The sequence below is a fragment of the Malus sylvestris genome, chromosome 17 (genome assembly GCF_916048215.2).
Source record: "Malus sylvestris chromosome 17, drMalSylv7.2, whole genome shotgun sequence".
Classification (NCBI taxonomy): Eukaryota; Viridiplantae; Streptophyta; class Magnoliopsida; order Rosales; family Rosaceae; genus Malus; species Malus sylvestris.
In genome coordinates this window covers 2200885-2214819 of record NC_062276.1, presented here as the reverse complement: position 1 = coordinate 2214819, position 13935 = coordinate 2200885, and the positions used below count along the sequence as shown (strand labels likewise).

Below are 13935 nucleotides of genomic sequence, written 5' to 3'. Positions count from 1 at the left end.
TCGCGGTTTATCTCCGAAAAACTGCCAGTATTTTAGTTGCTTGAATTTCTCAGAAACCCTTACGTGATGAAACCATGTGAGAGGAGTCGGTTTAAATCGAATAATGGTGAGATAAACTTATCGAATGACTCTTATCAATTGGTATTCTCTGTAGGTGGCATGCTGGGACAGTCACATCGGAGTTCCATCTTGCTTGAAGTGGGCTCCTCGCAGAGCCAGTTCGCGGCTGCATCAAGCGTTCTCAGTTTTGGATGCCTAACGAAGCAAACGAGCCTACTCACATGGAGACCGAAGCTGGTGGTGCCGAATCCGAGCATCCTCCTCAATGAAAACCCTTTGGTCTGCCGTACCACCGGAAAACCGATTTCATCGGGTTCCGATAACTTCTCGAATTTTGTATTCATTTGTAGCATAAGAGTATAGTCTAGCATACTGTAATGAGTTCAAATTTAAATGTAACATGACATATAAAACTTCTTAATTGTGGTTTCAGAGGAGTTATTGGTTCTCTTTATTTATCTAGCTCGGAAATCGGACGGGTTCATCCATTGTCGCGATAGATTCAATCGATCGATCGATCGAGAGAGAGAGAGAGAGTGCACAAACGGATATTTGCAATACAATAGATTGGAGAGCATACGATAAACACAACAATGCAAACACACACAAGAACTGCCAGTCTACAGGTTGCCAGCGACGTACATCAAATTACAGAAAAAACCACAGAGGTTTTACAACATTATTTCCCTTCCATTTTCATATACAAGCAACCTCGTTCGTAAAAGTCGAAAACCTCTTCAAATATCTTCCCTTCCATTCCCTTCAACGACTTTCAGTATGTCCGGTTTGCCTCTTTGTTTCGTGGGACTTACTCTGGATGTCCTGGCCAACCTCCTTTGTCTTCTGCCCCACGTACTCTCCCATTTCCGCCGCGCGCCTCTTCGCCTCGTCCAGGGTCTCCGGCACTACGGGTGTCCTCCTGAGGTAGTTGGTGATCCAAGACAGCGCCGACAGCCCAGTCAGCCCAAAAGCCCCGGAGGTCAGAAATCCGGTGACAGCAAGCCCGATGACGAAAAGAGCAGGGACAAGAACCGGGCTGAAGATGATGAAGAGCGGGGTCGCAACGAGAGCACCAATGACTGTCCCCAGGAGAGTGAGACCAGCAAGCGCTAGTAGGGTTCCACCTAATGGAAGGCCGGTTATCACTGCAAGAACTTGGCCGGCTGAGGGGCCACCGTCACCAAATCCTCCATGTTCACCGTACTCGTGCTCGCCATAGCGCGGCTGGGCGGGGCGAACTTGGATATGGTGTGGCTGAGGACGGTCTGCCATTGTTGACGAGAGGTGGGTGGAGAGCGAGAGTTTAAGAGAAAGAGAGCTTGGAGAACTGTAGTGGAAGGATAGAGATGCAGAAAGAGGAGGTGGCGAGGTGGTGGTTTTATATGAGAGGAGGCGGTGACACGTAAGGTTTGAGAGGGTGAGTTGGGGCTTTGCATGAGGAACAAGTTTCACTGTTTCAGTGCAGCTTTTGGGAAATTAGAAAAACCAAAAATTATATATTACCGAACGGGCGTTGTGGAGGAATCTTTGTTGCCATATTTGAAGAAATTTTTAGTTGTAACGGATGATACAATACGTGTTTTTATGTAAGTGATGAGAAATTTTATTTTTTAGACTAATAACTTTTCAACACATATATTTCACCATTTATATAACGACACGTGGTATATCATTTTGTGTGACGGTCATACTAAAAAATCTCTCCCATATTTGGTGTTGGTTCTGCCACTTTGTTTTGTTGCCTGCTGTTTTATGAACGGGCGTTGCTCTCTCGAGTTTGTCTGTGCGTGCTATATAAGTGCACCGAATTGCTTTTTTTATTTGAGTAATGTTATTTATACTATATTTTTATGCCACATTTTCATATCATATTTTTGTGCTATATTTTCATACTATCGTATATCATAATTAAATGATGATTATGATATACGATGAGTTTTTTTTCCTTCATTTCCTTGGGTTTTGCAAGTTTTTCAAATGATGTGGCTGTCTACATCAGATGCCACATAAGGGGAGTAGGATTATCTCCCCTCTTTTTTTCGCTCCCTTTCCCTTCCCTCCTAATTGAATGGTCATGGTTAAGCCACGTTAATATCTTCTATTAGTTTTTTATAGCAAGAGAAAGACAAAATAAGAGAATGTGAGAGGAGAGGATGGAAGAGGATGGAAAGAGGAGGGGAGAGAATCCTAGTTCCATCTAAGATGGTATAAAAATGTGGTATACAAATATACCATGAATATCATTACTTTTTTTTATTTTTTATTTATTTTTTTAGTGGAGAAATGCAATTTCAGTTTCAAGTCTTCAACTCATAAATTTCGAACAAAAAATAATTATACTCATAAATTTCGAACAAAAAATAATTAAACTCATAAAAAATGCGAATCCAATGTTCACATGCAAAAAAAATACAGAAAATCCACATACTTGCTCTACATAGAGCATATAGCATTAGCATACACGTGAATCAATTCATCTATTTATTCGTTATGCTCTAATTAATTTTATTTGTAAAATCATTTTGTGTTATTGTTCACTTTAAAAATTATAAGGCTTACGTGACATGCAAGCGAATAATTATTGAGTTAACTACGTTCTTATAGTGAATGCGACCAAGCTCGGTCGAGTGAGTAGAATAGATGCCGTGGCAGTGTCGAATGCACTGCAGACTTCTGCACCTGAGCAACTACGCCCAAGGAAGGAATGCCTCTCAACCTAGGGTTCTAGAACCTAAAGACAAAGTGACTAATTCATTGTGAAGTTCATGATCTTGTACGTTGGGTTCAGTTGCTTCAGTTATATTGGTGAGAATATAAGTGTGTGGAATCAATATCATGTTGAAAGGGCAAAGATGCTCAAAGGAGATGAGTGTTTATATGATGAACGTGGTTCAATCGTCTGAATGTTGAACTATGAAATGCACCTGGTAGTAAACGATCATAGAACGCTTCACTTTGATGAGAAGGTAATAAAGTCACCTCTTTGAGCGAAATAATAGATAACTCTTCACCGGACGAGATTTGGATAGATAACCAATCAGCCAAAAGCAGTATTGTATACTTGTCCAGATAGAAGGTGCTGCTAAATCGTCTGGTTCTGGCTCCAGTGCTGTTTACTTATTCAAATTGAAGATGTCGCCGATTGTCAATACAATGTTGTTTACTTATTCAAACTGATGACGTGTTGACTAGAAGTTTAGGATAATTAGTGTTTTTGCGTAGCCGTGTTTTGAGTTGTTTGTTGAGTTGAAAGGGCTTCTCACGTTACACAACCTCTTCTATGTATAGGGATGACTCATCATAAATAGGCATGTTGAGGTAGAGTCTTGATAGGATTGTGCCTACTCAGCATTTACCTAGATATTCCGTAATTATCCCTTCCTTAGTGGAGATTCAATATTTATTCAGTCTTGGCTTCTTTGATTTGAACAAGGATTCTGAGCCTAGTACCATTATGCACATGATTCATCTTATCTGATCAAGCATGAATTATGATTCTTTGGATAATTCGCATTTTATTAGAACCCATCCTGATCCTTTCCTTGGTAATTCTTATTCATCTAGGACCCGACCGAACCACGCTTGAGCTTTATCCTTTCATAGTCATACTTCTATAGGGACTCGAACGACAAGTACTTTCTTGCGTTGAAAGCTTACTGACCTGAGAAATCATTATTGGACTGAGAATTATGGCTTTTCAAATCAGATTACTTATTCTTAGCCCAAAGCTGTATTTCAGGCCAAACAATTACACTCGCTTAGTAGTGAAAGTGAGTAAAATGACGGTTGGGACTACGATAAGTTTACTGTTGAAAATTCTTCAAGGTCTGAGAACTGTCATGTTATCAAAAGCTTTCAAAATTTTACAGGCGAAAAGCTGATGAAAAAACACATCATCTTTCAATTTGAGTGAGTTTGAGCTGAAACGAGACTTGAAAGTCAATACTGCCCTCGCTGTCTGCGTAATCAATAAGGGTAGAAACGACATTGTATATTTTTCATATTCGCGAACGAACCCCACAGTGGTTTGTCATATTTGGCACTCCAAGCGTGCCACGACTCACGTGCGTCGGAGGACACACTTCACCCTACGCCGCCTTCCCCCCCTCACCTGCCATGGCGAATCCAACTGAAAACCCAGCAATGGAAACTCCATCCCCAGCAACTCCTTCTTCTTCTTATTCCTCTCCTTATACTCCAAAGCCAGAGAACCCAGCACCCCAAAGCCCCTCACCGTCACCGGCACTAGCATCAACGGCGAGGCTGTGGAGACCCACCGCGCAGAGAAACCTGAGAAATCAATGGCCCAAGTTAGCTTCTTACAGACAGCAATGGGCTTCTTCTTCTTCCACTGCAAGATCACACGCCACCTCTCTCGTAAACTCGTATCTTTCTCTCAAGTAGGTGTTTTACTGCGTCTGTAAACGTTTGATTTTCTGGGGCATGTTTGGAATTCAATTTCACGCTTAAATTACCATGCTTTTTTTTGTTAAAGTTTCAAATTTTCATGCTTTTTGCTTAGAGCTTCAATTGTTCAGGGTGAGAGTGCGACTGACTGACTCACTGTGTGTGTGCGCGTGTTTTGCTTCAGATACATGCCTTCAATGGAGTTGGGAGTTCTGAGTGATATGCCTAATATACGAAAGAAAGCTTGCCAGAAATTATTTAAGCAGCAGGTAATGTTAACAAGCAAGCAGCTTTTAGCCTTTTACATTCCGCTTTTACAACTCTTGCAACATTGATCATGATAAGCATCGCTCTTGTGTTGTAATACCTTCTTAATTTCGTTTCAGGAGCTTCATCGAAGCGGACTTTTATCCTCGTACAAGGACATGGTATGCATCTTCATCATTTTACTAGTATTTTTCGTAAATTGTGTTATCTGAAATAGACAGCATGTGGTTTGTATTGACTCAAAACGTCGACGACATTAATTTTAGATGAATGTCAATACAACATATGAGTTTTCAGGATCATGTCAGACTGATTCATATAAGCAATTTGGACTTATAAGTTACTTAATAACATGTATGGTTTGATTTCTCGGGCGGTTATCAAATTTTATGATGTATAGTTGCATATTGAATGAAGCAAGGATTTTCATTTTTTAAGAGATCGTTTGGTGCCTTCGTTTTTTTATTTTGTTTGTTTTATCACTATTATCTCCAGGTTTCAGTTGTAACTCACATGGTCCAAACTGGTAGATCCATGAGATGCTTTGTCAAGGGGGCAACCAATAATCCACTCGTACAATCTTCTGGCTGTTCTGAAGATAAGAATGATCCCGGAGATGGTGGCGGAATTCCAGTCTTTGCATTTTGGTCCATCTCTTGCTTTGGTTCGTTAAATTAAAGACCCTCTTACATCTTTTCATGTGATATTGATTGATAATGTGCGTATGCTTGGTTTTAGTTCGAGTCTATACATTTTTTTTCTGTCACAATGGGGAGTGCTTTTTCACTGCTCCATCTTGCAAATGTACATGAACATGTTCGTGGTTCAGAGATTCCACTTTTGTGATGAGTTTCTCTGGTCATCCAACATTTTTTAACTAGTTTGAAATGTAAATGGAACTATGCAAAATCTCAAGTGACAAAAGACAATAGAGGTTAAGACAGCTAGAGAAATAGAGTATATCAGAGGTCCTTTGACCAAACCTGCCTTTACTAGCAACAATGTCATTTGGTATTGTACGGTTGGTAAAACACTAAACAGCCAGCTAAATCAGTAAAAAAAATGCGTAAAGCTAAGATCCTATAAGTTTCATATGATTCTAAACTCTGATTGTGGAAACAATCTCAGAAAAACTGGCGGAGGAGCTTGTCCAGATGTTTACATTGGAGCTAAATTTGAAGGTATGTTGTCACTCCTGGGCTGCTATGGTATCTGGTCAAATTTCTGTATGTTCTATTACATGTTATGTCTTTGTGTTGTTTTGTCTGTGCAGCGTTTGGTTGTAGTGGAATTACTTTCAATTAGTTGTGACATTCCAACAGTAAACAGTTTGGATTGGTCGGATGAGCTTTATCCGGGAGAATTTGGTGAGTTGAGTATATGCAACTTATATGGTGAGGAGACTTGTAAGCCAATCTATCCAAGATTGGATGATCAGAAATTCGAAATGCCAGCTGCACGATGTAATCAGCAGCCAGATCATGATGTTTTGCAGGTATGGGTGCTATTGATTAATGCAATTGGTAATCCCGAAAATATGTTTGTGCTCAAATTGTTTCTCATTATCTTATATTCGCCAATACATGTGGAAGTTCCTAGTCAGGATATATAGCATGAGGGATACGGGTCGCTCTGAAAAGATTTCTTTTATTGATTTTAAGGACTGAGACTAACACAGATAATTCATAACATGTTTGAAATAGTTATTCTCTTATTCATCAAAGTGAAATAGAATGGAGTCACACATTATAGTCGAATAATAAATTATCAAAGCTTGGTATTTCCCTTCATGGATTTCAGTACCTCTAAATCAATTTGATTTTTCAGGTTTATCTAACGACGTGGATTGCAGAGGTGAATATAGATGCTCACAGGTAAGAATGATCTCGGTGTCTAAGTTCAGTTCAGACTTTTTACTTTTGTTTTGAAAGTTCATATATGAGAGGTTTGAATAGATTCTTCTTTTTAAAAGGGTGGACGAAATATTTGCGGAAGTTGGGGAGGAAATGCATGTTAGGATTTCATGAACTGGCGGTCTGGCTAGAAACGGAACGCCGGAAAATTTGTTAAGGAGGTACTTATGCTGATAGACTGAAGATTCAATACTCATTTTAAGCGTCCCTCACGACTTATAAAGAAGGGGAAGTCCTAAAAGACCCGGACTACGGGCAAAGAAAGAATCTTCAAAGGATGGAGGCATCTACAGATAAGGAATCAGTGCAAGAGAAATGCTGAATTATATTTCTCTAGTTGTTTATGTGCATGTTGGTGGGTGGAGCACGACTTGCCAAACACCAGAGTAGCACTTGTAATTTTGGTGGTATTGACTTGATTAATCTTTGTATTGGTTTTAATCATTGCTTAAACGTTCTTTGAGTTGATCATGAAGGTATATTACCGGTGTTATAAGCACCGGGATGATCTCTAGAGGCCTCTCCTACTGTTCATTGGGCATGCTTAAGGTCACTGTATTACTTGGAATATCGCTAAGTGGGGACCCCAAACTTGGGTAAAGCAATAGCCCCTTCTCCTGCCGCACTTTCTCTCACAGCATCACACACACCCTTTGTTTTTTATTAATCAGACTCCATTCGTGTTAACATGATAACTTCATGACAACTTCTTATCCGATAGTCTAACAAGTCTGATTTTGTGTCACTCATATGGTGGCAGAGCTAGAAATTTTTAACCAGGTGAGCTAGCTTAACGATTAAATCTTTATCAAGAAAGAAACTTGTTACTATGTTTTTTATAGTATTAGCTAGTTTAAGAAAATTTTCACAAGGTGAGCTAAGAATTTTAGTTATTAAATAAATATGTGTTAAAATTCAAACAAATCCAAACTTGTATATGTACAAGAAATGATATAAGAAAAAGAGATAGCTTGTAATCTGTATTATATAATTAAAACAAGAAAATTAGGATTAATAACTAAATATATGATGGGTCACATTTCAAGATCAATAAAAAATTTATTTTTCATCAAAAGCTACTTCGGATATAACCTAGGGTAGCCTTTAAAGTCGCTCCGCCAGTGCATACAATCATACCCAAGATTCTCTGCTCTTAGCCGACTTTAATGCTTGAGGCTTTGCCATGGTGACTTATTGACATCCTAGAACGTCTTGGTGGTGAATGTGGGATTGAGATCCTCTTTGGATCTCACACTTTAGAGTCAATGGATCTAGTAATTTGGACCGTTCAAGAGAGAGAGAAGGGCGTTGGAGAGAGAGATGAGAATGTGATTCTGAGTGTGAAATGAGCTAATAAGATGAGACTAATAGAAACTGCAAGATTTAAATTAAATGATCCGGATGATTGAGTCTGTCTCTTTAGAGTGTGAGATCAGGTGATCTCAATCCATGAATGTGTTCCATGTAAGCTTTGATGCAAATGTCTAATCAGTCTGTCAAAGAGACTGCGATTTGATTCGGCCGAACGAAGGCTGGCTTGTCAATTCTTGATGTTGGGCCTTTAGGATCACTTTTTGGGCGGTTTGTGGTGGCCCAAACATCTGGAGAGCGATGGACAGGACCTGGGATAAGAGCTATCTCAATACCCCAAAATAGAACGATTACGACGTTTTTTTGACACTTTCTTCTGTTACGCGTGCTACTTTTTGCATTGCTAAATGAGAGACATATCACATATGAAGTCTTCTTTTCATGTCATTTTTCTCATTAACCTATGGCTTTTGTTGTGTCATCGTCTACAATATTTCCTGTCACGAGAATGATACTCTCCTTCTCTAAGTCTCTCATCAACTTTCACTACGAGAGAACGAGAGGTGCATACATGGAGGTTTATCCGTGACAGAGAAGTTTAATCGCACTCTCACATGTCAAAGAGTGCAATTGTCACAGTACGTATGCAGATATTGCACACAGTCGTCCTGTAAATATATACTATACTAAGGAAATCTTATCCCAATAATGTAGGTAAAATGAAAAGATTAGACAATCTTTGGTGTAAAAGCAAAAACCCGACATCAAAATCTTAGTGCCTACTGCTAGTGCTATTCAAATATAAACGTACTACTGTCGAACCATGAGCAGCTACTAGTGCTCTAATGAAACCTCCCCCAGCTGCAAGCATCAACATCAGTTAAAAATATGCATGTGCACGGGACAATGTTACTATTGCTTAAAGAATCAAAATTCCAAGGGTATAATCAAGGAAAAACTAATGAAAATGGTTTGAAAACTTTGAGTTTTAACGATAAGAACAAAATAAAGAGTAAAGTAAATAGTACCATGATTGATTTTTTAGTGTAAAAATATGATTTTTCGTTAAAGTGAACAATACCAAGGACTTTTCGTTAAAGTTTTCTAGAATCAATTCAAATGAACAATACCTTAGGATAGTCGGACAATACATGTGGCCTAGCTGCCCTAAGGTATTGTCCGGCTGCTCTCACAAAAACAAAGACACGGTATTTTGATGGTCATATCAGATCTCACTATTTTTACTCTCTTTATGAGTGTTGCCCTACCGAAGATTTGCTCTATTCAAAACAAGACCAAGAATAGTAACCCTGAAGCATGCATATAGAAACTTTGGGGGGTAGCCACTTGATTCGGATGTCGAAAGGGACTTGATGATTAGTAAAAGGATATGGTAAATACAACAACAAAATTTTATCCCAATAAATGGGATCGGTGTATAAATCCTAAACGACACAGCGCTTAATTTTACAAAATCTTTCGTTAACTTCAAATACCTTATGTATTTTCTTAGAGTATCTTTCAAGTCTTCATTTACTTTTTTTGTCATAAATTTCAGTCTCATAATCGTTTTTTTTTAACGAGAACATCGGTAGATTTTTGTAAAAATCCAAATAATGGTTAAGAAAAATGGGTCCGACAGTTAAAATGATGATCTGTGAAGGGTGCAGGGTACCCTTCAATAATCTTCTATCATCACATGGGCAAGGCAAACAATCCCTTTTGTTTTGTGGATCCTAATTCATAGAGAGTAGGCATCATCTGTGCGACTTACTGTAGCTTTTCTGCAGAATTCAGACAGTGACTGTGACAGTAGTACTGTATAGACTTGCAATGTTATAAGGACAAGGATTGTCTGCCCTTCATTTCTGGTATCCTCTTATTTTGTGTGATCACGGTTAAGACATGTCAATATTTTATATTATTTTTTTATAAATATAATAAAATAAAAATAAATAGTAATATAAAATGTTGACGTGACTTAATCGTAACTACATAAACAAAATGATACTAACCATATAAACAAAATGATACGAGAAGTACATCGAAAATGAAGAGCAGACAATCTTTGTCCACGTTATAATGGGCAAGGACCTGAAATTCGCAAGCAGTAGATATATATAATTAATTAAGGTTAAAATATCTTTGTTTTTGGGGTGAAGAAGTCAAAATTTTTACAGTGCTGCCATGTGTGTCTGTCTGTCCCTTGGAAAATTTGCAGACTCTGATTACTGACAGTAGATATGAAAGTTGTGAGAAATATTTAATAGAGTAAGGCTATAATACTTTGGATAATTGACAGCCAATTTTAAACATCTGTTGAATTGGAGCTAAAGGCTATAAGCCTATAAGTGGCAGAGTATTGTTAATTTTTTGCAATTGATGAGGCAAAAAAAGTTGGGAATAAGAATATACCACACAACCACCGGTGGTCCATTTGTTTTGTTCACACTTGTAATAGACCTGATACAATGCATGGATAGGGAAAAGGGAAAGGGAGCCCATATGGTGAGAGACGAGATGTTTCTTTTCTCGCTTTCACTGTGTTCATTGTTCGATCAACGTCAATTAAATCAAGTTTATTGAAAAGAGTTTATAGTTTAAGTAGTTTAACACCATTTTGTGCATTCAATAGTTGGTTTCTGACTTTTTTTTATCTTTTTAATATTGCTTGTATAAAAAACTGCAGGCACCAACTATGCCAAAATTAGACTCACAAATTAACATCGGAAGCATTGTGTTTGTTTACCACATTCGATCTTAACCTAGCTCGCGTGGATCCAGTCTTTAACTAGAAGTAGATCAATAATAGTGTTTGTTTTTCACTTAATATTAAGGTTCTTTCTAACACACCAACATGTATTCCAAAGAAATTGGTCTAGAATTCCATGTTAAGTAATAAACAACACAATAAGCTTAGTGATTAGCATCGCTCTTCATCTTCAACACATATACTTAATGCATATATAATCGGGCCAGCAATATTTATAAAATGCTTTCAATATTATATATCACAAGAGAGATATACAGATAGATACACAAGGCTTTCCACAGAGTATAGGATACATATTACTAAAACCTGTTTACATGGATACCCAGGAGAAACCCTAAAAAACCAGGTCTACTCCTAATAATTATTGACACATACAACATATATGAAGCTACTTTATTTCCTCTCTTTGGCACATTTAACACAATAGACTAGAGCACTGTAATCTACTTAAATTTATATATCTCCTTCTCCTCCTCCTCTCTCATAATTTCTATCTCCATAAGCATTTCTATTCCATGGTGGATCAAAATACGAACCAGAATTTTGACCTAGAGACCCTCCTCCACGAACCCTACTACTACTAGACCTCTCGGACTGAGATGTTGGCAGCAATATTTCATGGTTGTAGCTGCTGGCATACCGGACGAGATCAGCATTAGTCTCGTCCAACTCCTTCTGAAGGCGAATGACTTGCCTTTGGAGTACTGAGATGGCTCCAACACATCCGTAGACAGGATCTTTCATCCGAGCCTCAGCTTCGTAGGCCAAAGAGTTCACCGCATCTTCTCTCTGGTGGGGGTGGACTTCATTGAGAAGCTTACTCACATTACTTGCACCAAATATCTTGTGAACATTGGCAAACTTTTGGGGCTCCTCCGGTGGGAAATAGGGTGCAAATATGCAATCCGGCATGCATTTTCTCCTCAAGAACTTGCACGCAGCACAAGGAGAATTTGTATAACTACTCGTACTCGATGAAGCCATCCGATCCTGCAGTACTGCACCAAACTAAGACTTAAATTCCATTAAAATTAAAGACCACCAACTATGTTTTCTTTGGTACGCATTACTGGACAATGAAGTCACCGAAATTAAATCTTAGTTGCATGAACATGGAGAGATACGAGCGAGTAACTCTTATAAAACTCTTATCATAATTCTCTATCTTGACATGAATCTCCTAATTGTGTCTACATCTCGTCTTTTGTATAGGAAAAACAAAAAAGGTAGAAGTTTTCTTGTTAAACTGAGATCAAAGGTGATCCTGCTGAATTAATTAGCTAGTAATTAAGTAGGAAACCGTTTTATAGTCAGTTTGGAGATACTAGCCGACATTTAGTACTTGCCGAATCAAAAACCTAAAACATAGCTGCTATAGCTGCATGATTTTTATTTTTTTTGTTCAATTTCAAACTTCTTTACTTTTTTGCCAGACAATCAGCTGTCATTCTTGAATTTGAATGCTACTGCATGTTTTGAATATTGTTACTTAAAAGCTGTTCAAAAACCCTACAAATGTTTTAAATTTCGAAAATTCCAAATGAGGGAAAACGATAGAAAAGGCATGAAAATCAAAGTTATACAGAATTGAATTAGTTAAGTACTCCATAGATTCCAGACTTAAGTTAGACTAATATAGTTCCTCCCTTTCTTCTACTCTCTCCCTCTCTCTCTCTCTCAGAATTCACACAAAATGATCAGATACCTACTTATATATATATATATATATATATACATACATACATACATACATACATATATATTATATAACAAATACAAATTAACAACTCCTTAATTTCTTATGTAAATCAAATGCAGAAACTACAGATTCCAATTTTATTTCTGTATACAAGTGTGCAGTTCATCATCTTCTAATTGTTATCCTACACCAAATCCACAAGCCAGTGTCCTGGATCAAACCCTTCAAACTTAACTATCAGGAGGCATATTTTCACCAGATTAATGAGACAACATTCAAATACAATATTTATAAGAAGAAGAAGATTCTGTTTGTATGTACTTTGATCCTTACCCTTCTCTGATAGATTTTTGATTATCAGGTATCATTAGATGCAAAAGAATGTAATATTATTATTGATTACCTTCGCTCCCTTGTGTAAAAGCCTCTTAATTTCAAGATCTCTTCTTTGATTGCTGGAGATGTGAAAGTTGAAAGAAGATCTCTAAACCCTCGCTAGCTAGTTGCGGGAGAGAAAGAGAGAGTTCACTGCAACCACAGTGACCAAAAAGGTAAGGGCAAGGAACTGATGAGAGAGAAGTGAGAGGAGGCAAAGAGCATTTTCAGTGGGGGGGGGGGGGGGAGAGGAATGGAAAGCAAAAAGACGAGTGTTATAAATCATGGGCTACCAAGGAACAAAAGGATGAGTGTGACTCCGGCTTTATAACATTAACAAGCACTGTTCAACAACAATTGGCATTGCAGACCCTCAAACTTTCCCCAGTCAATAGTTAGTCTGTTCCCATGTCCTATCAAACGCTACAGATTGCTTAATATACCATATTCTCTCGTTTATACTAATTAAACTGATCTAATATTATTATATTAGAGGAAAATTTATGGTATTTTAAAAACAAAATGGTATTGGTATTGTTTTAATAAAATTATTAGTGGACATCATGTAATTACTCAATTCGGAGCATTTTATTAAAACATTTAACAGTTATACAATATGATTTTAACATTTAATATTTGAATTGTAAAAAAGGTAAAGTTACACTGTAATAATCAGAGTTTACGGACCAAGGTTATAAAATAATTATAAGGTATAGCTAGTTAACAACACAAATGACATTGTTACTGTTACACACAGTTAGCATTTACGTTGTGAATGTCCTATTACATTGTCAAGGTGGTTGTTATACGTGAATGTAATTGCATTACAAAAATATCATTCAAACTAAAAGATTCCAATACAATTTTATATTTATTTTATATTGTATTGAACATAACTTTTAAAACTATGGAAACTACATATAAACCCAAAAGCGTTAGGGTTTATTAGTAATGAATTTATACAGAGATGCCCCTTAAACTAATAATATACCACTTCAAGTACTCTAAGTTAACCAATGATTTTTTCTACAGTACACTGTTATCTTGTATTATTGAATTCTTCTGTTTATAAATATACATATATATATATATATATATATATATATATATATATATATATATATATATAT

At 37.3% G+C, this 13935-nt stretch overlaps 3 protein-coding genes across 5 annotated transcripts; 1 reads left to right on the top strand and 2 right to left on the bottom strand.

The window, feature by feature from the left end:
* Window positions 1-609: 609 nt before the first annotated feature.
* LOC126610525 (oleosin Ara h 10.0102-like) lies at window positions 610-1428 on the bottom strand. Its single transcript, XM_050278607.1, has one exon. The coding sequence runs from the start codon at window positions 1330-1332 to the stop codon at window positions 823-825; it is 510 nt and encodes a 169-aa protein (XP_050134564.1). The 5' UTR covers window positions 1333-1428; the 3' UTR covers window positions 610-822.
* Window positions 1429-4102: 2674 nt separating this feature from the next.
* Window positions 4103-7155, top strand: LOC126610524 (uncharacterized). The gene is made up of 8 exons (XM_050278605.1): window positions 4103-4460; window positions 4652-4736; window positions 4854-4895; window positions 5230-5398; window positions 5863-5915; window positions 6008-6229; window positions 6562-6608; window positions 6707-7155. The coding sequence occupies exons 1-8, from the start codon at window positions 4177-4179 to the stop codon at window positions 6759-6761; spliced, it is 957 nt and encodes a 318-aa protein (XP_050134562.1). The 5' UTR covers window positions 4103-4176; the 3' UTR covers window positions 6762-7155.
* A 3787-nt stretch (window positions 7156-10942) lies between these two features.
* Window positions 10943-13121, bottom strand: LOC126610523 (LOB domain-containing protein 25-like). Of its 3 annotated transcripts, none has more exons than XM_050278604.1 (2): window positions 12834-13121; window positions 10943-11739 (listed from the first exon to the last, which is right to left on the bottom strand). In XM_050278604.1, the coding sequence occupies exon 2, from the start codon at window positions 11713-11715 to the stop codon at window positions 11185-11187; it is 531 nt and encodes a 176-aa protein (XP_050134561.1). In that variant the 5' UTR covers window positions 11716-11739; window positions 12834-13121; the 3' UTR covers window positions 10943-11184. The 3 variants fall into 3 exon arrangements, with proteins under 3 accessions (XP_050134561.1, XP_050134560.1, XP_050134559.1); XM_050278603.1 differs by having other exon boundaries at window positions 10943-11721; window positions 12834-13120; XM_050278602.1 differs by having other exon boundaries at window positions 10943-11729; window positions 12834-13116.
* Window positions 13122-13935: the final 814 nt, after the last annotated feature.

Coding starts and splice junctions, on each gene's coding strand:
- LOC126610525 (XM_050278607.1), bottom strand. CDS start 1,332: ATGGCAGACCGTCCTCAGCCACACCATATCCAAGTTCGCCCCGCCCAG.
- LOC126610524 (XM_050278605.1), top strand. CDS start 4,177: ATGGCGAATCCAACTGAAAACCCAGCAATGGAAACTCCATCCCCAGCA. Junction 4,737..4,853: donor AGAAATTATTTAAGCAGCAG/GTAATGTTAACA, acceptor ATTTCGTTTCAG/GAGCTTCATCGAAGCGGACT. Junction 4,896..5,229: donor TATCCTCGTACAAGGACATG/GTATGCATCTTC, acceptor TATTATCTCCAG/GTTTCAGTTGTAACTCACAT.
- LOC126610523 (XM_050278604.1), bottom strand. CDS start 11,715: ATGGCTTCATCGAGTACGAGTAGTTATACAAATTCTCCTTGTGCTGCG.